The following is a 27,385-nucleotide window of genomic DNA, read 5'->3' on the forward strand; positions in this document are numbered from 1 at the left end:
AAGTTTTCCTAAGTTGTCACTTTTATCCCTTAAATTTTAAAACTTTTCATTTGACACCTAAACTCCATAAAAATTTATTTAGTATTTAGTAACAAGGTTTATTATGGTTATTAATCTAAATCATTAACTTTCATTTATTTATTTATTTATTATAATTTAAATAAAAAAAAATTTTACCGAAAAAAACCTGAAATTTTTAGCCCCAAAAAAATGATATTACATACTCTTATTTCCCATATCTCTACGTATTTATGCAAAAGGTTGTAGATTCTATGCTTTTGCTTCTCAATTGTGGTGCTGATAGGGAATCAAATATATTTAAACATGTCTTAATTTTGGTGGTTTTATGGATTTCATATCCATCAAATAAAAAAGAAAGTTCTAATTTTGTTTTTGGGAAGTAAATTTTTACATCCTGGTCGTGCATTAATTAATATGTATCTACAGAAAGCACTATTTATGGTTAAATTTTTTACTACATCATCTAACATATTCTTTTAAAATAAACAATATAAGAATGCATCATTATCATATTAATTTAAAATGGACCATATTTATAGTCGATTGGGATTGGAAGAACGCGGTAAAGAAAAAAAAAAAAAAAAAAAAGCTATTTTGTTGTTATTATTTTTCATACGAATATTCTCATAAAATTTCTTCATTCTCACTCATTCTCATTTGTAATACTATTTATATGATTTTTATGACTCATTCTTAGAAGAATAATATCCTCATTGTAATATTTTTACGTGATTTTTGAGATAATACGTCAATGAAATAAAAAAAAAAAAATCATGCAAATTATTATTCTTAATAATATATGTTGTAGTATTATTTAAGAATGTTATATTTTCAAAAAATATCTTTCATGAAACCTTATTATTTCTAACTAAAATCGGAACTAGAATAAAAGTTTCGTCAAATTTGTCATTGAATTAATTTTCAAGAATAGTTTTATTAGAATTAAAAGAATTAGTTATTTTTAAAATTCAAAATTTTATTTTTTTAATTTAGTTTAATCGATTAAAATACTTTTATAATAAAATTTATATTTTATATTCTATTTTAATAGCATTTAAAACCATGATAATTATTACTTTTTTCACTTGGAACAAAATTGTTTTCTACAATGACAAGGCAAATATGTCATTTATATTTGATCATAACTTTAAGGATAATTAGTCATTTAATTAAGTAAACCATACCATTATGGTATTTTTGTGATTATCCTTTTTCTGCCTGAATGCAAAGCTCCTCTCTCTCTCTCTCACTTGAGACCTACATACATATACGCATTAAAGCACTTGGAACGTCCACACAAACCTCTCAAACATTCCTTTTTATGCTTTTTGAACAACAGTGGAAAGTAAAGGCTCATCTCTCTCTTTCTCTTTTTCTTTCTCTCTCAGTTTGCTTCCTTCAACCATGGATACGGCTCACTGGCCACAGGTACACAGTTAGATTTTTCACCTTCTTTATGATCTTCGCTAATCACGAAGCAAAACGAAAAGAAAAATAAGCCTTAAATGGTAGTTTAATTGGGTTTTGGTTGAAATTTTCATTTCATAAGACTCAAGATATCTAGATCAAACCAAACTAGAGCTTTGTTTCTAAGTTCCACTTGCGTATATTTTCTTAAATTATCGATTATGAACACCAGTAACTAGAGTGCAAATCTTTCATCTTCAACTTTCTATTCTTCGTTTCAAAATACTGTTTCCGATCTTCATGTTTTTTCTTTAATCAAAAGGCTGTTAATAGATGACTATATATATCTTGAATAGAAGGGTTGAGTCTTTGGGAAAAGATCAACTTAATTCGTTATCTTGAAGACCGGTTTTTGTGGATTTTCGAAAAGCATAAAGCAGTTGCCTTGTTCTGTTCATTTGTCTACAAATCTTAAAGTTTTTTTGGATCTTTATGTCTTTATCTTCTCTTTTTTGAAAACTATCTCTTACTTTTTTCTGTATGCCTTTTGTTTAAATAGGAGATCGCGATGAAGCCTATGGAAGAAATGGTAGTACAAAACGCCACGAACTCATGTTCAAAACCATCTTCGAATTCTTCATCTTTAGAAAGAAGGGCAAGGCCACAAAAAGAAGCAGCTATAAACTGTCCAAGATGCAATTCTACAAACACCAAGTTCTGTTACTACAACAATTACAGCCTCTCGCAGCCTAGATACTTTTGCAAGACCTGTAGAAGGTACTGGACAGAAGGTGGGTCTCTTAGAAACGTTCCTGTTGGTGGTGGCTCAAGGAAGAACAAGAGATCATCGTCTTCTATATCATCTCATTCTTCAATGTCAAAGAAGCTGCCTGATCTGGTTGTACCTCCTGCAGCAACTCCAGTACTTTCTCAAAACCCTAGGATGCATCATGAGCATGGGCAAGATCTAAATCTTGGTTTCCCATCAACCAATGATTTCAAGACTATTTCTGAGCTTATTCAAGTACCCAATTTTGATGGGACCAAGAACACCACTTCCGCTTCAGGCACCACCACTTCTTCAGCTCATCTTTCGGCTCTGGAACTCTTGACTGGAATGACAACAAGGGGTATGATGAATTCCTTCATGCCAATTCCAGTTCCTGATCCCAATTCGGTTTACTCGTCTTCCGGACAGCTGATGATTCCGATGCCAGAATTCAAGATTCCATCGCTTAGTTTTTCATTGGATGGAATGGGTGGCAATGGTGGGGGTGGTAATTATGGAAGTAGCCTCCATGATAGTTCAAGTGGGAGGCTTTTGTTCCCATTTGAAGATCTGAAAACAAGCTCAGCAACAACAGCTACTCATGATGGACATCATAGTGTAGAACAAAATAGAGATCAGAATGGTGACACCAATGGCTTTTGGACTGGAATGTTAGGAGGAGGCTCATGGTAAAAAATTACATATATATATATATATATATATATATATATATATATATATATATATATATATATATATATATATATATATATATAGTGTTTAAAACAACAATCTTTGGGGATTTAATTTCTTTCTTTCTGTCTACCGTTTCAAATGATTATTTTTCGAGTCTCCGAATGGTCGGTGGTATTTGTTTGGATTTCTTGAGAAACTAACTTGATAGGATCATACAATTAATAGTGGGTCTTTCCTCTTTCTTTATAAACATGTTCATGTTTAGTGATATCTATATTTAGCAATCATATCATGATCTTCAATCAAGATCGAGGGTCCTGAAACATTACGTACTGGTACGCATAATGATCAGAAGGATTTGAAGTGAATAGAAGATGATAAAGAAAAGAAATCAAAACCCAGTTTTTTTTGGGCTAGAGATACAAGAAAAAGATGTACTTGTAATGACAGGAGACTACGAAAGAGAGAAACCAACTATTGTGTATCATTGGTTAATTGGGTTTGGGGTACAAACAATAATGTATGATGTACAATTTGTATTAATTTGGTTGAATTTCTTGATGCAAATTTGTATGATTGTTTCTGTTTCTAGCTTCACTCATCTGGTAGTGTATATTGTACTTTCATGCACAAAAAGTCGAGGACTTTTTCAGTCTATTATTCAAGACAATAAAGTAAACTTAGCATGCATCTTCAGAAAGCCAAAGATGATAATGAATAAAAGAGGCAGATTTGTTTCCATCCACTATGTGTGTATGAAGGTGCAAGAAAACATATGATCACAAGGTGATGTGGAGAAGTTGAAACCGGTTCACCTGCTTCATCTGAAAGTTCCAACCACTTCATTCTACATCAAAATAGTTTCCAAATATATACACGAAGATGGATAGTAGTTGTACAGTAGTACAACACTTGAAGAGGTTTGGTTCTTTTTTCAACTGAACTCCAGTTTTTTTTTTTTTTTTTTACCATGCCATGTTTCCTTTAAAATATATTTTGTTTCAGTTTTCTTTTTTCCACTTTGAAAAAGACCTGACAAGAACCCTACTTTTTAACCTAAAGCATATGCTCATATGAGGGGCCTAAAACATTCTCCTTGGTGAATGTGCTAAAGGAAAGGGAATAAGGATCAATCTCCACAAATCCACTTGACGATCTATAGGCTTCAAATTCGCTCATTTTGTTTTGTTTTTTATTAATTAAATAAATAATCCACTCCTCTTGCTGTAACCCACTCGAAGAGCATAATCATAATCACCTGCTACTATTTTAAGCGTATATATATATATATATATATATATATATATATATATATATATATATATATATATATATATATATATATATATATATGGCACAGAGATTGAGGCATGAGCATTAACGGTGCATGATGATGGAGGTCACTTTCACTTGCCAAATTGAGAGGCCTAATTTACACATCTGATGTGTATTTGCTGTACTAGGGTTTCTTCTCTCATGGGTTCAGTCACATGAGTATCAGTGAAATCCATGTACTTTCTATACATGAATACGTCCATGGTGAATTCAAATCTCTAAGTTATGTTTTGTGTGTCTTTCCCAAAAAGTACAACTGATTATGACTAAGTTATCATGTTAATTACTAATGCACACTAAGACACTAACTAATTACTAATGCTCACTAAGTAATTCGTTATAATAAAATGTTGTGGTTCTATAGTAATTGTTAATTACTAATATGCTATAACTTTTCATGATTGGATTTACTCTTGTTTAATGTATGCTTAAAAGTTTAATTAATTTACTTCATGTTATAGTGTATAACGCCTTTAAAAGTACATTGGTTTAATAACTTAATCTCGAAATTAAGTAGAATTATATATGGTCGGAAATCACTATCAATTATATTAATTAAGTAATGATAATTTATAAAAGGCGAACGGAACAAAATCTCAAAGTAATCTTCCCAAAAAATATGTCACATTAATATACACTCAGAAGATCTGAACTGAAGTTCAAACAGAATTATGGCCCCAGTAAGGTTGCAGTTTGCACAAGCAAAAATGTTGATCATATAAAGCGTGCATGACTATATATATGATTAATTATACCGTGTCCCAACAAAGGAGTGTGCTCAAAGATAGAAGGTTCTAGCATATGCCATGAGGCTCTAGTGCTTGGCCGACACATGTCTCATGGATCATACGTCCTAACCATTAGAGATGTTGAATGATAACCAAAACGGAAGCCACACAGGTGGACATGATGAGTCTTGTATTTTTGCATCATCTAGTGAATTATCAGTTCACATGTTTTCGAAGATGCAAAAGAGAAAATAATATTGAAAATACCATTTAAAAACCAAATGTACGTATTGTATTGACCACTGAGTTTTATCAGTTGGTGGTGTTGTCAGACCCAGTTATACGAGGCTTGTTAATTACATCTACTAGAAAGCCAAAGGAACTAGAATTATTTAGCTTCTTTACATAGGTGTCAGTGTGTCACTATGAGGTTTCTTAGCTTGAACACAACTCCATTCCATGATCTCCAATAATCCAGTTAACTTGCACTGTCCACGTGGAGGCAATGATCTGAACTAAGCGGATCTTTGTCCAATCAACCAAACTTGAAATCGGATTTGATATCCAAGAGTTAAGGTCGAACAACATGACACACGGATCGTCGCAATTGGATCTTGTGCTTCATTCCACGTTAAACATCGGTACCTTGATGCATACTTTATATGATTTGTTCGCATGCAACAATATATAGCATGCGTCACTATATATGGTCAACTTGTGAAAACATACCATATGTTAGTCTTGTGATACTAAAAGCTATTACTCAAAACTATTGTCTTAATAATCATTTTATTGATTTTTACCTTTATTTATTTATTTATTTATTTATTTTTTGAAATGGCAAATTGAGGGTAACCCGACCCGATAGATCAGGAATGTCTAGCGAGCCACCAAGAGGGGCACCATTCACCACCAAAGGGAACGAAGAATCGAACCCATACCAATCCAGGGAAAATCCCCCAAATATGCTCAGCCAAGAGTAGAACTTTTAACCACAGCCACTGAAGCCTATAACTCAGGATGCATCACAACCAGTTAGGTTGGTGATCACTTGCTTACCTTTAATTAAAAGACATCTTAATAGGGATGTCAACGGGGGCAAACGGGGCGGGGAGTGCATCTCCCACCCCCGTCCCCGAAATTTCCCTGTTCCCCCGCCCCTACCCCCTCCCCCGGAATGTTCAATGTTCCTACCCCCGCCCCCGCCCCCAAATCACCTTTATTACCCGTTCCCCCGCCCCCAATTGATTTTGGGCTACTTTTTTTTGGGCTAAAAGAAGTTGTTATTTAGGCTAAAATAAGTTATTTTTTAAGTAACAAATAATTATTTATAGTAGAATTTTATATGTTAAAAATAAAAAAGTTATGACATTTTAAAAAATTATACTAACAACTTAAAAACATGTTTTTTGATGAATTTTGGAAGCTCAAAATCATGTTATTTTTTATTATATTTATATAATTAATATATGTAAATATATGTGTAATTTATTAACGGGGTCCCCATGGGGATTTCGGGACGGGATTGCCTACCCCCGCCCCCGCCCCCGAAATTAAAACGGGGGTTAACCTTGCCCCCGCCCCCGATATTTTTTTAAAAAATCCCCCAAACGGGACGGGGCCCCCACGGGAACGGGGTCCCACGGGACTTTTTGACATCCCTACATCTTAATGCTCAACCCGCCTCTTCGTCAATAATATTTTTTATATAAATTTAACTAGTTTATAATCGTCTTAGATGTTCTATAACTTCCATCTTGATTTAATAAGTTGTTTTTAAACACAGATCATATTTTAATATAAAAGTAAAAATACAACTATATCGGATCTTTATTTTATATACATAAAATATTAAAAAAAATAGCATTGAATTTTATATAATGGGTTAGAGGTACAAAAATAAAATTATATTGATCATCCAATATATATTTAATTTTTTAGCAACAAGAAAGTTTTCATTCCACGGATAAAGCTAGCGAGTAACTAAAATTACAATACATTAAGACATTCAGCCTTCAGATCTAAACACCAGTTATCCTAATTTAACGTACAACATCTCCTAACTCTATTTTAAGCGAATGGAAGGCAAGAGCCTTAACCTCGCTAACAAGAACAATGATGTTCTTCGTTTTGATGTGAAATACAATCTCGTTCCCGAAGGTCCATATCACCCATGTAAAGGCCATAAAAAGAATAGAAATACTGATGTGTTCATTCTTTAGGTTATTAACAACCTATTCAGGAGTAAAAGCATGTTGAATCGAGGTCGCAACAATAGGAAAATTGATCCACTAATTATGAAGGGCATATCGTACCCCGAAAGCAATGGAGCAATCCATGAAAATGTAACCTTGTGTTTCCTGTTTAGTATTGCATACGGACATAAAAAAGAACTCACATTAACTCCAATGCGCTCAAGGTTAATATGAGCATGCAATCTACCCAACCGTGCCTTCCAAACGAGTTAATTAGTTTTGCCTAGTGCAAATTTATTCCAAGCTGTCTAGCGGACAGTTGATTAGAATTTTAGCATCGTGTAACATTCGTTTTCCTAGATGTCTTATGTTAGTATAAAAGGATACATTTCATAATTATGATCCTACGGTTAGCCTAGGAGAGCTACGTTGAGCATAGGGGAGTTAAACTGAGCGTAGATATGCCTACGTTAAGCATAGCGCCGCTGTTTGCACAAAACCCTAGATTCTAAGTTTGGGCACTACTTAAGCATCTCTAACTTTTAGGGTTTCTATGGATCAGCATCTACCTTTTAAAGAACAAAACCCTAGCCTCTATTTCCCTTTCCTCGCCCATTTTGCTTAATTGTTGCGGGTGTCATTTTGGGAGTATTCAAGGAAGTTCATCATTCTTTGGAACTTGAGTGAGTGTTTCCATATGAGATCCAACTTCTTGTGCATCTTTAGGGCCTTCGTAAGTCATCAACCTCCTAACTTTATGATTCGAACTTTCTAGATCTTTCATTCTCTGGTGTTTAGGCACCTTTTTGAGGTTTTGGTTGGATTTCATGGAAGAACTCTAGATAAAGCTTGCAACTTTATCATTCTTGGATGTCCTTGGAGTGTTCAATCTTTTGGGTCTAGAGTTTGGAATTGTTTTGGTATCATGTATGGGTTCAAGGTCATACATTCACTAATTTTGACCTAGAAGGGTGTAGGACATGTATGGGGTATGCATCTCCATAAAGTTTCGATTTTTATGAGTCGTTTTTAGTATAATCGGCTTGTGGAAAGTTTGGGATATTGGCGTAATGGATCAAGAACTTAACCAAAAAGTTGGTTCTATGAATAGTGTACGATGAATGTAGTATTCTGCTACAATGAGCTTAGGGATGAAGAAATTTGCCTATTTTGTCTTTTAGTGCTCCGCTGAGCGTAGATCAGCTACGCCGAGTATAGGCTTAGGCTGAGTTTAGGTATGTATACGCTAAGTGTAGTGCCAGACAGTTGACTTTTAACTATTTTGTGTTTTTGGTCAAACTTGATAGGATATGAGTTTTGGACTAAGGATTAGACTCTAATTGTTAATAGATGATACATGATTGTGATTTCTCTAGTGTTGACTCATTTTCACGGTGTGTGGAATTTCAACAGTATATAGGTAAGTTTCTCACTATGCCATGTATCCTATTGTATATTCTTTGCATGTTAGGATAGAGGTACTATTTGAATACAAGAATGTTAGTGGTGGATATAACTCATTTGTATATATATGTAGTATAAGACACTTAGTGTAATGGTATGTTATATTAGTAGGGTCTGGCTTGTTGATCATATGGTATTGTTAGGAGTTGCGTTTAGTTAGGATAACTGGGATAGACCAGTTATTAGGACTATGTTTGACTGAACAACGAAGAACTTAATTGATGGTGACTACAAGGTAACTATGGAAGGCTACTTGCTATTGGCATGGACATACTAGTATTTTGTTATGTGTTATGTTACATGATTATGTGATAGTGATAGCTTGGGTTCGTATAGTATTGTTAGGAGTTGTGTTTAGTTAGGGTAACTGGGCTAGACCAGTTATTAGGACTATGTTTGACTGAAGAGTGAAGAACTTAATTGATGGTAACTACAAGGTAACTAGGGAAGGCTAGTTTCTATGGGTATGGACATACTAGTATTTTGTTATGCGTTATGTTACCTAATTATGAGATAGTGATAGCTTGGGTTCTGGTGACACCTTCAGGAGAACCATATCCCCGACCTGGAATTCCAAGTCTGATCGGTGTAGCTCTTCTGCGGACTCTAAGCAATCTGAAACCTGCTTCTGACCTGATGTATCCTCTCTGTCGTCTTAAGTAGCACTTTGGTACTCTCTGTGACCCTCTATCTAACTTCACCCCAACATATCGGGGTCTTGCACTTCCTCCCATACAACATCTCGAAAGGAGGAAGGTCAATACTCGCGTGGTAACTATTATTGTAGGAAAATCGAAGTCTAGGATGCACGCCTGCAACATATCCTCCAGAGTCTAGATGTTCTGCTCGCTCTGACCATCCGTCTACGGGTGGAAGGTCGTGCTAACGTGCAGACGAGTACCCAACTCGTCATGAAATTTCTTCCAGAATATGGAAGTAAATCGCACATCTCTGTTAGAAATCACGGAGACTGGCACTCCATGTCGAGCTACTACCTCTCTGATGTAGATTTCGGCCAACTTCTCAGCCAAAATGCTCTCCTGGATCGGAATGAAATGGGCACTCTTGGTCAATTGATCCACGATGACCTAAATCGAATCTACTCCCCATGCAGTCCTGGGAAGCTTTGTGATGAAATCTATAGTGATATCCTCCTACTTCCACATAGGGATATCCAACGACTGCGTTTTGTCGTGAGGCCTTTGGTGCTCCGCCTTAACCTTCCTGCTGGTCAAGCATCTCTCGACGTAGCAAGCTACATCCCGCTTCATGTAGGGCCACCAGTAGTCAAGGAGAAGATCTCTAAACATCTTCGTCATCCCGGGATGGATGGAAAATATGGACTTGTGGGCCTCATCCATCAAAATCTACCGCACTCCACCCTAGTATGGAACCTAGACCCTCCCATGCAGGGTCAGCAGCCCACGACTGTCATAGTCAAACGAGGCCACCTGGCCGATGATCCGCTCGTACTTTCGGCGCTCCTCCTTCCTCCCCTAAACTTGCGTCTCTTAGATCCGCTCCAAAAGTGGACTCACCACCATCATCCTCAAGAAAATGTATCTGATCGGGGCTGCCTTACGACTGAGCACACCGGCCACAATGTTGGCCTTCCCCGGGTGGTAGAGGATCTCACAGTCGTAACCCTTCACCACATCTAGCCACCGACGCTACCTCATGTTCAGATTCGGCTGATCCATGAGGTACCTCAAACTCTTGTGATCTGTGTATATGGTACAATAGACCCCATATAGGTAATTCCACCAAATCTTGAGGGCAAAAACTACCGCCCCCAACTCCAAATCATGTGTCGGGTAGTTCGCCTCATGAGGCATTAGCTACCTCGAGGCGTAAGTGATGACGTGGCCCCTTTGCATCAATAACGCGCCCAAACCCAAGATGAACGTGTCACAGTATACTATACAATCCTCCACGCCCTTTGGAAGGGCTAAGATAGGCGTCTTGTACAACCTATGTCTCAACGTCTCGAACGCTGACTGCTGCTCAGGTCCCCAGCGAAAGACAACGGCCTTCTTCGTCCGTCGGGTCAAGGGTACTTCTATCTTGGAGAAGTCCTGAATGAGCCTCCGATAATAGTCTGCTAACCCAAGGAAACTTTGAATCTTAGATGGAGACTTTGGAACCTCCCATCTCATCATGGCCTCTACTTTGGCCAAGTTAACCAAAATATGATTTTGGTTGATAAGGTGCCCCAGAAACTGCACCTCGTGCAACCAGAACTCGCACTTAGAAAACTTAGCATACACACTCTTCCTCTACAGGGTATCCAAAATCTCTCGTAAGTGCTCTTCATGTTGCTCTTGCGTCTTGGAGTAAACCAAGATGTCATCAATGAAGTCGTCACAGACCTGAAAGCAGTTTTCTGCATATCCTCGTCTCTGGCCCTCATCTGATGGTAACCTGAATGCAGATTTATCTTGGAAAACCAAGATGCCCCCTGTAGTTTGTCTAAGAGATGATCAATCCTCAGGAGTGGGTAACGGTTCTTCACCGTTACCTTGTTCAGCTGCCGGTAGTCTATACAAATCCGATGCGAACCGTCCTTCTTCACAAATAGGATCGAGGCTCCCCAAGGCGAATTGTTCGGTCTAATGAATCCCTTTTCTAACAGCTCATGCAGCTGTGTAGACAACTCCTGCATCTCAGGAAGAACCAACCGATATGGTGCCTTGGCTGTCGGAGCCGCAACCAGGACTAGGTCGATCCTGAAATCCACCTGTTTCTCCAGAGGTATCCCAAGAAGCTCCTCTGGAAATACATCTGGGTACTCTCACACCACTAGTACATCACTCACAGTCGCCTTACCCACATCTCGGGTATCCATAACATAGGCTACATACCATGCGCAACCATGTTGAAGGTAACACCTAGAGCTCGTAGCTGAACACATAGTTGGTCCACATTGTGGCCACTCGCCCTGAATCACCATCTCTCCCCCCACTTGCGGTCCAGACACATACCAACTGTTGAGCACAATCGATCACCGCCCCCATTAAGGCTCATCCAATCCATGCCTATGGTAACCTTGTTCCCACGCAACGAAATGGGAACCAAATCCACTAGGTATCGCTCATCGTACAACCTCAAGACGCAATCTCTGAAAACCTCTGATGCCTTGACAGATCGGTCGTCAGCAATATCAACCTTTAGAGGACAATCCAACATCCCTGAAGACTCAGAAAACCTCTTGCTAAGAGCAAGAGAGATAAATGTTCAGGTAGCCTCCGAGTCAAATAACACCCGTACTAGAATACCGTTCACATGGAACGATCCTAAACAATACATAAAACATAGCACATATATATCATAAACGAATTAAAACAAAAGTTAGGGAGAAGAAAAGATACCCGTTACCACATCCGGTGCGACACGCGCCTCCTCAATGATCAGCTGGAAGGCTCGGCTCCTCACCACTGGAGTGTCTGATGTCAACCTCGGGAAGTTGGCCTTTTGTGGCCCTTCTCATTGTAATGGAAGAAAATCATGTCTGAAATCCGAAGGGTGGGGGTAGGGTCAGTACAATTCCTACCAAATTGCCCAAGCTTCACGCACTTATAGCAGCCCGATGATCCCAGTCTACAAACTCCCTCATGGGTCTTGCCACATTTCCCATATCGGCTCTGGCCCTGGTGGCTATTTGACCTACTGTCAGATCCCTTGGGTTTCTTCCCCAAAACCCCAGTAACCTGCCTAGCCTCCGCCTTCCTCATCCGGATGTGCTCAATGTCAATCTCCCTCTCTCTCGCCTTAGCTATCATGTCCTCCAAGGTTGGGCATGTTGAGTAGCTGACATGTTTCTGGATGTCAGCTCTGAACATGTCATACTACCGATTCTTCCTCTTCTCCTCATCCCCCCCCCCCGTACTGAGGTACCAGTAAGGCCCTCTCCCTAAACTTGGCGGTAATCTCCGCCATCGACTCAGTCATCTATCTCATGTCAAGAAACTCCCTGGCTAGCTGCTTAATCTCCACAGCTAGCGCGAACTCAGCTCTAAACCTGGTCACAAAGTCTGACCAAGTCATAGCCTCAATGTCTAGGGCTCCCAAAGAATCATTGGCCACCTCCCACCAATCTCGAGTTTGGTCTCTCAAATAACCTGTATCATATCGGACCTTCGACCCTCAGGGCAGAAGCTCGTCAACTGATCAAACTCAATGTCTACAATCCACCTCCTGGCCACAATGGGGTCCTTCACCCCGTGGAAGTCTGGCACACCACATCCCCTGAAGTCCTTGAAGGAGAGTGTGTGTGTCCCTGACTGTCCAGATGCCATGTCGCTCTAGAACTCCCTAAGGCGCTCCTCCATCATCTCGATGATCCTTTCCTTGAATAACCCAAAAATCATCGAGGGCGCCTCAAGGATGCCTCTCATGATCTCAGACGCGATGAACTCCCGTAGTCCATCATCAACTGGCACGGCACCTACACCCGAACCTAAACTTGATCTTGACCCAGACTCTGAACCTCCTACTCCGTGATGTGTCACCACCATTCTGAAACAAAAAACATAATCATCAGTGTCATACATAACCTCGAGTGGTCTCACGCATTCTACAAGTTCCCTAGTTCTATCTCAACCCTCCTTGACTCGAGTACGGATCCTCTGCTTTCAGTAGTACGGGCCCATACTACCTTCCACATCTATCTGTATTTTCCTCAAGGATTGCCTTGACTTCACCATGTCCCTTCTACTACTACTGCTTACTGCACTAATCTCATCCTAGGCTTACCCTAGGGTAACTCTCCGACCTACTTTCTGCCATCAGCTGTATAAGAAATCATTGATATGTTTACCTAACTAGCTCGCGAATACCATTACATATCACTAAGACCAGATAATTCTTTAAATGAGAGGTCCTACCCTACAACGGTTGGACTCAAACAAGAGCTGTGAAATAGGGCTAGACCTAACCTTCTGAAATTATTTAGTCCTCGTAATATGTAACTTAACATATTTGTTTACTAGTTAGTTAAAGATAACTAGAACTCCTAAAATCACAAATCAAGCAGCATTCGAGCATTGAGTAACAAAACCAAGCATATGCTATTCAGGCCATCATATCACTGACTAGTCAATACTATCATGCAATTCAATAAACACATAAATCAGACACATAAGGCAGCTTCCTAGATCCTTAGCCCTAATCTAGCATGCAATCCTCATACACATATAATAGGCATATAAGGAATCCTTCCTAGATCCTCAACCCTAATATAGCATGCAGTTCTCATAATCATATCATATTATAACATAACATAACATGTATAGGTATCTTGAGGAAAACTTACTTAAGCTCGGCCGATTGCACGCATCACACACCTTGTTCTTTCTCAAAACTCTTTATTTTAAATTTTAGAAAAACTATTTTCTTTTAGAAATCTTTCAAACCCTTGATTTGAGTCCAAACACCCCTGAATGTGTGTCTGGATCCCTCAAACGAAGGCTTTAATACCAACTTGTAACATCCCAAAATTCAAGACCAAAAACTTCATTTTTGATATAACGATTCATAAAACAATTTATAAGAAAACATTATCAAGTTAATTCATTTTATTAAAACCATAGATCACATGTCTCAAAACCATATCATGAAAAAGTAATAATGTCAGAGTATGAATCCCAAGAATCACGTGTACGGAAATCATGTGTATGATGCGCTGCTATTGTACCGACTCCTTTCCCTTTGAAGAAGAAGGACCTGAAACAAAAATTGAAAACAGTAAGCACAAAGCTTAGTGAGTTCCCACATCATACCACATACCATATAACATAAATACTGTCTAATGTATCCGGGTATTGGACTACTCATTCGGTCTCTTTCAACCGATAACTGCCTAGCATATCAGGGTGCTGGCCTACCCCTTCGGTCCTATCAATCGGTATTGTAACGCCCGAGTTTTCAGGGCTAAGCATTTTTGTCAATGTAATAGTCTAGGTCAACTATTGTAACTCTTTTTGAAGTAATAAATATGAAATATTTGAGTATTATGTGAATTATGTGTGTTTATGTGTTTATTATTTAATTATAAATGTATAATTAATAAAGAATAAAAATGAGCGTCAAAATTAAAGTGTGAGATAATCCCGATATCTCTACATAAAGTTGTAGAATATGTCTCAAGGTTTCCGTACATATAAAGAATGCCAAAATCCGAGCTATAACGAAGAAGTTATGGCCCGCCGAAGTTTTACGGCAAAACCGGCACGACACCGGGAGACGTAAATAGTGAATTTACGATAGAAGACTTTTTAGCCTTAGCAATCTAAACAAAAGTCATAGAATATGTTAAACTAAGAACATCGATAAAAAGAACGCCCAAATCTGACTTCGTATGAAGAAGTTATGATTTTTCTAAGATTCGGCTTAGCAGTGCACGGCCTGAAACTCGAATTTTAGTTCGAGCGGTTTTTGGCTTACGCAACGTAAATGAGAGTTGAAGATCTCATTAATAGGAAATCAACGGTAAAAAGACAGACAAAAACAGAGTCCGTATGTAGAAGTTATTAATTTTACGCAGACGTTTAACAGTATAATCTCCTTGTACTGTTAAATTTAAGATCGGTCGAGAATTAGCTGACGGTGTCAAAAATGAAAGTTGTAGATCTTATTATTACCTACGCGTGGATATAAAGAACGTCAAAAACGGAGGTTGTATGTGAAAGTTACGGATTTTAGAAGTCGGAAGTGTGCTGTGCGAAAATGGGTGATGTGGCACAATCTTGGCCATTGCTTTCTCCCCAAGGCTTGCCACCAGATGGTGACATGTGGCACCAAGTTCAGCCACATTTCACCCTATAAATACCACCTCTCCCACCCTCATTTTCTTCACACCTTTCCCATTCTTTCTTCTCTTTACTCTCTCTCTCTCTCTCTAGAACCTCTCTCTAGCCCCGAAATCCCCCGAAAAGCCTAGGGAACCTCCCTAGCACGAGGCGGAAGCCCCGGAGTGCTCGAAAGCTCTGAGAAGAAGAGCTTTTCAGCTCGGGAACGCTGCTCCAAGCAAAGCCCGGTTTTCTATAAAACCCGCTGTAAGTGAGCTACGTCTACGCTATTTTTAATATAACTTTTATTTAATTATAGTAACGTTATTAGGAACTTATAATAAATACTTGGGCTATTATTATGGGTTATATAAGTATTTTTTTGACGCTTATATAATAATAATAATAATAGCTAGACTATTAATTAGTCTCGACGAATAATAAACTAAACTCTAGTGGTAATAATACTAGGTTTCGTCGAAGAAAAAAATTCTTTTTAAGAAGCGAAGCGCTGTCTGAGTTCGGAATCACCACCTTTTCCGGTGAGTGCATAGTTACTTTCAGCTTACACATAGATATGAAGTATTTTATATAAATTACGTGCTATGTGTGCATATTATCTGAATACTTGCTATCTACATTAGATGAACGTTGTTATACATGTTTTCAATGATTTAAACTGTATATGTATTTTATATCTACGAAAATGTTGGGGTAAAACATGGGTAGATGTAATAGGTGATGTGTGATAAAATGATGAGAGGCCTCGATGTTGTTGTTGTTGATCCAGTCATCTAGCGGAGTATAGATGACGACCACGGACTCTTCTAGACAGTCCAGTGGAACACTAGCAGGCTTGCAACCTGTAAGTGTTGTGAACGATGTGTTCACCGGTGTACTCCATCCCCCACATGGTTGCCTATTAGGACATTTATTGCTGAGGAATCCCCTTAGCAGTAGTGTTCGTCCCGATGATGATCCTTAGGCTAGGTCCCTTATGATAGGTGTTTAGGGACGTAAAGTGAGGATAACGGGAACGGGTAATCGGGTTATTGTTGATTGATGAAATTAATAAACTTATTTATTGTGGGTTGAAAACCCTATGTGCTCACCAGGCTCCCAAGTCTGACCCACTCAGTTTTATGCATTACAGGTAGTGGCGCATGAGCATAGGTGTGATGTTTTGGACGAGGGATTACGGATATAGGCCTGTAGATATGAAATAATGTAGTAAGGCTTATATTGTACTGTTTATACTTTTGATTTGTACAAACATGACATCCCGAGTCTTTTAATGAAATACATTTCTATGGAAATGCTTTTGATAAATCTTTATCATATTATTGTTTTGGGACAAATTCCGCAACCCTTTTATTAAAAGATAACTCTGATTTTGAAATAAAGTATAAACAAAACCGGTCTTTTCTGGCCGTGATTTTGGGGATGTCACAGGTACCTAGCCTAGCATATCAGGGTGTTGGCATACCCCTTCGGTCCTTTCGACCGGTACCTTGCCTAGCATATCATGGTGCTGGCCTACCCCTTCGGTCCTTTTGACCAGTACCGGGGACTATTTAAGCCCTACTCTACCACATAGCAACCTAGTCATAAACATATAACCATATACTGCCTAGTTTATCTGGGTGTTGGCTTACCCCTTCTGCCCTATCGACTGGTATTAGGGTCTATCCTACCCCTCCAATCATATATCACATAACATCATAGCATACTGGCACATAAACATAACAAATAGCAACATACCAGATAACTATCACAAAGACAGTTATCCCTACTATAACTCTTACTAGTGGACTGGCCTTGGTGCCTTAGACCCGCTTTTATTGGAAGGTAACTCACCACAATGTTATGAAGTAAATGAATTGTCCTTGGTGTTGGGATCAACTCTCCTCAAACTCCTACACATAACAACTCTTTTAATTACTCTTTCAAACTTATAACCCGTTTAAGGGTCAACTCAGGTCAATGGTCAAGCCAAAGGTCAATACTCTGGTCGAAGTCAACATTCCGGTTGACTCAACTCGCAAAGTTGGTCCGTTAACTCGTCGAATTCCGTGATTTAGAGAATCTCGAACTTGTGATCTAATTCGTCGAGTTACCCTCTAACTCGCCGATTTTCTCCTCATGATAGAATCGGGAATTTCCGTTTGAACTTGTCGAGTCCTTCCTTGGACTCGTTGAGTTCTCCTTTATACAAAGTCATGGTATTTCACTCACAACTCGCTGAGTTCATCCTTGAACTCGTCGAGTTCCTCTTCATGTATGTTGGGACATTTTGCTCATCAACTCCCCGAGTTCATCCTTGAACTCATCGAGTTCCTCTTCATAAAAATCGGGCCATTTTGCTATCAACTCGCCGAGTTCATCCTTGGACTTGTCGAGTTCTTTGATCTTCAAGTCCATAAACACGTCCAACTCATTGAGTCATCTTCTAGACTCAACAAGTTTGATCAGTAACCGAAAAGGTTGGGGAACCACAACCCAACTCGATGAGTCATAAGAACGACTCATCGAGTCCCCCAAAATCTAATTCCATACAGCCGATTTTAGTCGAGCTTAATGCATCCAAAACATAGATCTGGCCTCTTAAGGTCGATATAACACGTAAAGTTACAAACTTTACGTTCATGCATGGGCTATTTATCTCAAATAGCCCTAAAAACTGGTTCTTATGATTCATGGGACTCCCATAGCCATAAAGTTGGCACCTTTATGCCATGCATGGAGTCCCTCAAAGGCTCTAGATCTGAAGTCTTATCCCTAAACATGCTTGCATCCATGAATGGTTCCAAAAATGGTTCCTTAAAGCCCTAAACTACTCCATGAAGGAATCTAATAGATGAATAGACAATGTATAGACTTTATACGTCAAATGAGCTGGAAATTAAGCACAAACTCTGTATCTACTTGTCTCCTCTTGAATCCCCAAACTTTCATCTTCCTTCACAAGCTTCAAATCACCAAGAACACACAATAAAGGCTCAAGAACACTCAAAATGGATTAGGGTTTCGTGAATAAGGCTTGGAGATGATGGAGGTTGTAGTTGAGGCCAGTTAAGGTGTTTAAATATGATGCAAACCCTGCAAATTAGGGTTTCAGTCTGGCAGCCTACTCGTCGAGTTGAGGCATCTCGACTCGTCGAGTAGGCTTAAATCCCTCGTCTAATCCTCTGTTCCTACTCGACGAGTCCGGGGCCTCCGACTCGTCGAGTCCCTTTTCAAAAATGAAAGTTTTAATTTAAAAAACATATCAGGAACCGAGCGTTACATGTACCTTATTAAGTTATTATGTTAGATTGGTATTTGGTTGGTCATTTCATTCTAGTCGATAGAAAATGCTATTATTAATTAATTTAGACATGTGTATAATTCATATAAATTTAACATGTGAAAAGTTATCTAAAATGACATGTCAACTCTTTGACCTAAAATCGAACCACTGACCTATGAACCTATATACTTAAACGTGTTATGTGGGTTGTGTTTGGTTGATGTTTCCAATCTGCCAAATGCCAACCCATATATTATATGGGTTGAGTCAGGTCAATGTATTTTGACCCGCCATCCTATAATTTGCCAACCTATGGTCCACTAACATGAACCCAACCCAATTGTCAAGTCTACCTCAATCCATCGTTGAATCCCTCGCAAAAGAATTTTCCAGGCTCTTTTTGACTGTGGAATATTTCTATCATTGATCTGTTGCAAATGATAATTATCGGCGGAATAGCGACAAAACAATATGTCGCTCATAGTCCCGTTTCTAGTAGTGAATTGTTCTTGAATTGGCACCATACAATATCAATTTATATAGCTTATTCAAAGGGGGTGTGCAATGGGTCGGGGGCCAGAATGTCTTTCTGGTACGATAATTGGATTGATATTGGACTCCTCATCCTCAAATACGCATCTAGTGTACCTACCGTTATAAGCTAAGTTTAAATGTTTGGATAAAAAGAACACTAAAAATCAGTTTATTGCGGTTGGGATAAACTAAATAAGCTAATTTTAATGAGCATTCATCTATTGCTTATAGCTTATTGCTTATTTCTAATTCAAACAATTTGCAAAAATTGTTTTCTCTCACCACTAATAAGCTAATAAGTTATAAGTTAATTTATCCAAACATCCTTTAAGTTTCAAAAGATGCTTAGTATTGGACCCTTATTACAAAACAAAAGGTTTGATAACCCGGAGCTGGAAATTGAAAAGATTTCCAAGGTTAATGAAAAAAAAAATCATGAACTATATAAGTGTTTGGCGGGTGTTAGTACTACTGCATGAGGGACCAAAGCGACAAATGGGTTTGGGTGGGCGATAGCGCTGGTTTGTCCATAGTAAACTCTTGATCCGCGTAAGTCAATCGAAGCACAAATGTTTTCACCCGATACTTACATACATAATTGGAATAATTGGGTGCCATTGAAGATCATTTTTTTTGTTCACAAGCAGCTTTGAACAGAATTCGTTCCAAAGAAGATCTTTTAATTGATGAGGGGAGTGGAAATTAACTCGTATTTATATATCAACTGTGGAGTAGGGGTTGAATCATGTGAACATCTTTTAGTTTTCTGCTCCTTTGCTTCGGAAATATCCGATTGGTGTGAAATAGATCCCCATCTCAGAAAGCTAATTCATGCTATATTTCTAATTAACTACGTTGTGGTTCATTTGGCGATATAGAAATGATCGAACCTTCAACAATAACTTCACAACTGCCACATGGATGATTAATGAAGTCAAGGTGAATTCCTCTTTCTTGTAAACTGAAGTTGTAATAGTTATTTGGGGATGTACTTCCAGCAACTTGCTAGAATCTTTAAAGTACGTAGTAATAATATTCAATAAATAAATAAACAAATAAATAAATAAAATTGAAAAATCTCTATCTTAACATTTCATTTGGTAGCCTCCTATATGAAATTATGAATCATCATGACGCATTATGCCTCCTCCATGCTCCTTTTAATTATATGTATTTCAGTATTTGCGTGTTCTTTTTTATTTATATATATTAGGGATGGAAGATGTTTTTCCTTTCACAACAAGAAGTGTGGGATTTATCATTTATTTATGGTTAAATCAAATATTTAAAAGTAATATGTAAGAAGGTTAATTGCTTAGTTATAAATATGTGGAAATAATAATAAGGTAGAAATACTGAATATTGTGTAAAAAGGTTAATTGCTTAGTTATAAATATGTGAAAATAATAATAAGGTAGATTGAATATGTCTACCTTTTAAAAGTCATGAAAATTAAATTATTTTATTGTTAAATTTGTGAACAAATTTATACGATTTGTTCACATTTTACAATCTGTTCACATTTAAATAAAAAATTTACCGGATTCTTCATTATTATTATTATTGTATGCAAATACATAAGTCTATGCATGTTTTAAGTGTATGAATGTATCCAATAATGTGTAAAATTGATTTATTGATTTGTTGTAGTGTTTGTTATATTGTTTAATTTTCCTAATATTTTGTTCTTTTTGCTTGTGCTTTTGTTATTTTGCCATTGTTTATTTTTTGTATGGCACCATGTGTCTTTTGGTTAATCATTTTAATGAATATTTATTGTGCCTTTTACAGAAAACTTATTTACATTGTTTAATAAGGCATGAGGGTATAATGTGTATAATTGGAAGAATTGTTTACATTAGTTTAGGCATCGCATCAGGTTTTGCTAGTTAATGTCGCAATAGAGTAAGACTATAAAAGGCGCATAATATCCCTAACCATCACTATCGACTCGCACTAATCCTGACAGTCCAATCATATTGGTATTTGATGGAGGTAATTAATAAACAAATCTCAATCTATTAAGAGTATATTACAGTTTTGATCCATGTAGTTTGGTCAGATTCATAGGTTTGGTGCAGTTTTTGAAAAGTTATTAACTAACGTCCCTACGGTTTCAAAAAATTTCACTGATGGTCCTACGGTCTAAATCCATTAGAAAAGCTCTGTTAAATACGTACCCTCATTTGACTATTTTTTTTTTTTTTCATTTTTCATCATTTACAGGGCTGGCCCGTTGATTTTGAAGGCCCTGTGCGACGAGAAAAAATGGATCATATATATATATATATATATATATATATATATATATATATATATATATATATATATATATATATATATATATTACAAAAATAAATTTAAAAAGTGAATTGTCATAATGAAAAATTAAAAATAATTTAAGAGCGAATTGTAGATTTATAAAAGGTATAAAAAATTGACATGCACCGGAATCGAACTACGGTTAACTTTAAATCATTGCGGCGCTTTAGCCAGCTAACCAAATCGTTCATACAATTATAATTTTATAACACTATATATATATACAATTCCTTAAATAGATAATCCGGCTAAAAATCGGGTCCTATTTTTTTCGGGGCACTGTGCAACCGCACACCTTGCACTCCCTTAGGACCGGCCCTGATCATTTATATACATTAAAGGCCACCAACACCCCACTACTAACCACAAACCATCGTATCGACAATAACGAGTCTAAAATGTAAAACCACATAATGACTATTTAAATAAAACCGGTAAAAGATAAAAAAAAAATAAAAAATAATAAAAAAAAAAAAGTAGGTTTCGAAAAACTTGATTTATACATGTATTTCGTTTGCCAAAAACATTAAGGTATTTCATTTAAAATATTTAAGGTAGTTCAGAATTTTTATGTCTATATAATCTCTTTTATATATATATATATATATATATATATATATATATATATATATATATATATATATATAGTTAGGTTATTTTGTTTTTACTAACTATTGTGTGCCAGAATGCACAGATCTGGACCAACGGATGAAATTAATCAATGGACATTATTTGAAGTTGTATGATATTATAATGGGATAACATGCACTATATAATCACACAAATTCTAGCAAAAGGGTATTTTGGACAATTAACTACATTTATAATAGGAAAATTTCGGATTTTTTGGGATAATTAATTCTCCTAATTTAAAATTTGTAATTTTGTTAATTAATTCAATTTTAATTCTAACGTAATTTGTATACATAACCGATTTTTATTCTGTCAGAATATTTTTTGTTAGAATGATGTTCTTTCACAATTTTATTCTATTAGAATATTATTGAAGAATAACAATATTATTGAATCCAATGTTGAAAAATAACAACATTTTAATATATTCTTATACATCCGAACTTAAATACAAAATTCATACATATTCTTACAGATTAAAAGTCTTATACATTTTAATATAATTATACATATTCTAAAAGAATATCAACAAAAATGAATAAAATTCTTTAAAAAATTAACAACATTCTAAAATCATGAGTGTGATCAAACTTTATTCACTCTTCAAGTTATTCCTATTAGGTCTTCAACGTATTCTTCCAGCCATTCTTATCACAAATAAAACAAAAACTAATAATGGTTAAAAACATGTTACTTGCAATTAACTATCACTGTATATATTCTGGTAGCATACATATAATATGATAAGATACATAGCATACATTCTGGCAAAAAATATAGATTTTATTCTGGCAGAATAATAGGCAATCCAAGAGAAATATCTATTACAAAAAAAGAAAAAAAAAGAAAAGAAAGAAAGATTAAAAGGTAAACAAAGATTCTAAAAGAATCATTAAATATAATTTTTAGTTACCATTTAATTCTGATAGAATATATATGCAATTACCATTTATAGCATCATACAATTACCCATTACTATTGTGTAACCAAAAAATATTATAAATTTTTTAACAAAAACTCGTAAAGAATCATTAAACCTAAAGTGTAATTATCATTTTAAATTCTAACTGAGTTTACTCTAACATAATACACTATACAAAGCATAATGTATTCTTACAGAATCTACTAAATTGTGTATTTGATTTTCCTAAAAAAATTAGTATTCTGTTAGAATACATTATATAATAGTTTCTTTTCATTAGTATACGTAATGAAACCATGAAAACTTATCATCTATAATCAGGTTGCATCATAAAATAATAAAATAAATAAAATTACCTAGATGAGTATATTTATATGTGAAGGTCCAGGAGCAAATCGAGTATTTCTCATAAGTTGGGATGAAATATCAATGTTTTTATCATCATCTTTTCTATTTTAGTTATATAAACATTATCACCAACCTGGAAAGTGTTCGAAACACATCAAAAATATTCTAAGCATGAAAAGATCTTCAAGCATAAGGTAGTCGTGGCATCATTTAAAAAACCTTTTGAATTTGCTATTTTATATTGCATTTCTGTATTACCACTAAAGATGCATCACGTAATAAAAAATGAATAAGGAACGTATTTCCTAAGTGAACACATACAAGCATGTATATACACATCAGATATTGTCAAGTGAAATACAAGTAGCAGAATACATTCTACTAGAATAAACCTAGCATGTAATAAGATAAAGTACAACCAAACACACTAACACACTAATCAAATTCACCTAAAATCAATCATATACAAAATCAATCATGAGATAATGTACATCCAAACCCACCGATCAAACAAATTGTATATATTATATCAAGTTCTCTTTTAGACATTTTCACAAACACCTTACATGCAATAAGATAAAGTACAGCCAAACACACTAACATACTAATCGAATTCATTAGATAAGTTAACTTAGAGAAGACAGAGAGATATGGTGACGACATAATATAAATTAACATAGATATACATTAGATTACCTGTTGGAGACGACATAATATAAGTTTCCCTCTTTCAAACATAACTCGGCCTTATCTGTTAACTCCTTAACAATCCTTCGCTCTTCCATTAGGGCACCCGAATCAGCAATCGTCATGATCGGTACAAAACCTAAAAATGATAGAAGAAAAAATCAAATCGGACACCAAGTATTGCTAAAACAGGGGTAAGATTGAATCAAATCTTTGCAAATATTGAAAAGGGGAAAAGGGTTTATGTACTTTGAAATGTAAATAATGTCTCAAACGTGGGCAGATCATGAAGAGAGGTTCAGCAAATGTAATCGGAAGAGCTTAAGGAGATTTGCGGAACCCTAGATTGCAGGGGGGAGATTCGATCTGGAAGAGAGAGTTGTGGAAGAGAGAAGAAGAAGAAGAAAAATGGTATTATCGTCCTTTGAAGGTTTCCTCTTCAATTTTGTTTTTAATCGATCTACAGGGATGATGGGAAGCGGTGAAATCGATTTAGGGCTAATGTTCTATATTTATCTTTGCTTGTTGCGTGATATAAGGAATTGTTGTTGATCTACCATAATTAACTATGCAAAGATTACTATAATACCCTTAAATTATTTATTTAATGATTTATTTTTTCCTAATTTCCTATTGGTGCATTCATGCACACAATAGTTGCTAAAAACATTTGAACCTAGCTCTCTCTCTCTCTCTCTATATATATATATATATATATATATATATATATATATATATATATATATATATATATATATATATATATATATATATATATATATATATAAAGATGGGTCAAATGACCCACCTTTTATCTACATAGCATCGCCACCACGCCCCAATACGTTTCCTCCCTTCCATTCACTCATCTTATAAGGCACATCTCGTGTGACCATCATTAAATCACAAACCACCACTATCCATTCCTTCTTACACGGTCATTTTCTTATGTGTATTTACAAAATCAAAACTAGGAGCAAAATTAAATAACCACAGATGCCGATGTAAATTGACAAAATCAAAAAACAAGAACTGATGTTATTTCACAAAATCAACACTATATGCAAATAGAAAAAACATAGTGATTATTTTCATTCTTCATTCTTTACTCCATATTCACAAAATCATATGCAAAATAATGAAAATAAAACCCAAAACATGAATATTGTATGCATATCATCTTCACCTTCGTCTCAGGTACATTAAACCCACAACTACTTAATTCTAGTTCGTTATACCCATATCCACTATCTTCATCTTCATTCTATGTTCATTTCATAATCACAATGACCACCTACAATTTCGTCAAACCCACAACCAGCACCCGATGGTTGCGATGATAACAAAGGGAAATGGTACGTGCATTGGAGGCAATGTGATGGCAGCAGAGTAAGATGAGCCGACAGTGGTGAATGGAGTTGCAGTAGATAAGTCATTGGTCAATCGTCCAACAAACATCCACCTCACATAAGAGTTTGTCGGATTATAAGTTAGAGTGGTATAAGGATATTGATTTTGTTTCCTAATAGGAATCACCCCAATGTAAAAGCAAGATTGTGACCCCTTCTTACTAAAAAATCCAAACCGAAAAACAGGAAGACATAGTCAGAAACAAAGAAAGGGGGAAGAATAAAAATAAGTTTGTGAGATGTGGGAGAACCATCATCGTAGGAAGAGAGCAACGACCACCTAAAGAGGGAGATGATGGCATGAGGGAGGCAGACAGAAGATGGAGAAATCAGGCATGGTTCTAGGGTATTTATTAGTTTATGAGTTGCATAAACGATATGAGAAATTACAACTTTGGTCCCTATATGTTATTAGTTTTTTATTAGTTTGTTCCAAGGTTATAATAGTCAATTTCTAATACTTAAAGGTTGATTCTAAACGGAATCCTAAGAAAGTGGAACAATACATAATTTGTCAAAACCACAATGATGTAATGTATCAATTTTCTCAATTATGGACCAAAACAGCAAAATTAGACAAACCACAAGGGCCATTTTTGTAATTTACTCATCTATAAATGAGACAAAACTCCCTTGGCTCATACTTAGGGGCCTTTGGTACCGGGAAATAAAACAAGGGAAAAGGAATTGGTACATTTTATTTTGTTTGGTCAATACAAAAAATAAGATATTGAGAAATAAATCAATTCATTTTTCATCAAAAGTATTCCTTATTTTTAAGGGATAAAATTAGAGGGGGAAAAAAGAGCGGACATCAAGAATCAGAAAAGAAAAAAAAAAAAAAAAAAAAGAGAGAGAAGAAGTCATCTTCCCCCCCCCCCCCCCCTCCCCATATGAAACCCAATAAGTACAGCGATCGAGATTTTTTCTAAACGTGACTATTGGATTTTCATGTAGTCAGCCCACATAAATGATTAAATCATTCTCGTTTTCCCTACATACATCGTATATGTGATCAAAAGCATTCACGACTGCACGATTCTATGTTTCTTGATTCATGTTTGATGCTTCTTTGTAGCTCCTTGATCGGTTTTGGCACCATCCTCTTCCAACTCAAGGTATGATTGTTAATCTTGCTAAGAATTTTACTATGTTAAAATCATTTTTTTTTAATTCTGGTGAAACGACCCAAAAACACGACCCAAAAATTTTCGTTTTTCCATATAATCAAAACCATAATATAAGTATCATAACATAAACACATGCGATGTATTCCCAAAACATAATAAAATATTGTGCGGAAAACTGTATCATACTACATCAACTCAAAATGTCAAGAGACATCCCAGGATAAAAGTCATGCTGCGGTGTGTGCGATGTTGTCACCCCGAACTCTTCCCTTTGCTTGCGGAAGTACCTGAAACCAAAACTGAAACTGTAAGCACGAAGCTTAGTGAGCTCCCCCAAACTACCACATACCATACAAATACATATAAACACATATTGGGCCTTGCCCACTGCATCGGGCCGAAGCCCGGAAACTGCATCGGACCGAAGTCCGGAACTGACTGGGACCTTGTCCCCTGCATCGGACCGAAGTCCGGAACTACTGTATCGGACCGAAGTCCGGAACTGGCTGCATCGGACCGAAGTCCGGAACTGACTGGGACCTTGTCCCCTGCATCGGACCGAAGTCCGGAACTACTGCATCGGACCGAAGTCCGGAACTGACTGCATCGGACCGAAGTCCGGAACTGACTGGGACCTTGTCCCCTGCATCGGACTGAAGTCCGGAACTAACTGCATCGGACCGAAGTCCGGAACTGACCGACTGAACATGG

The 27,385-nt window shown here is 36.5% G+C and overlaps 1 protein-coding gene across 2 annotated transcripts; it reads left to right on the forward strand.

Annotated features, from left to right (window-relative positions):
- Positions 1 to 1,260: 1,260 nt before the first annotated feature.
- LOC145034479 (dof zinc finger protein 1-like) lies at positions 1,261 to 3,460 on the forward strand. Of its 2 annotated transcripts, none has more exons than XM_078982900.1 (2): positions 1,261 to 1,449; positions 1,988 to 3,460. In XM_078982900.1, exons 1-2 carry the CDS (start codon positions 1,426 to 1,428, stop codon positions 2,888 to 2,890), a joined length of 927 nt encoding a protein of 308 aa, XP_078839026.1. In that variant the 5' UTR covers positions 1,261 to 1,425; the 3' UTR covers positions 2,891 to 3,460. The 2 variants fall into 2 exon arrangements, with proteins under 2 accessions (XP_078839026.1, XP_078839027.1); XM_078982901.1 differs by lacking the exon at positions 1,261 to 1,449 and adding an exon at positions 1,506 to 1,529.
- Positions 3,461 to 27,385: the final 23,925 nt, after the last annotated feature.

The sequence above is a fragment of the Lactuca saligna genome, chromosome 3, assembly GCF_052625555.1.
Source record: "Lactuca saligna cultivar CGN05327 chromosome 3, ASM5262555v1, whole genome shotgun sequence".
Lineage (NCBI taxonomy): Eukaryota > Viridiplantae > Streptophyta > Magnoliopsida > Asterales > Asteraceae > Lactuca > Lactuca saligna.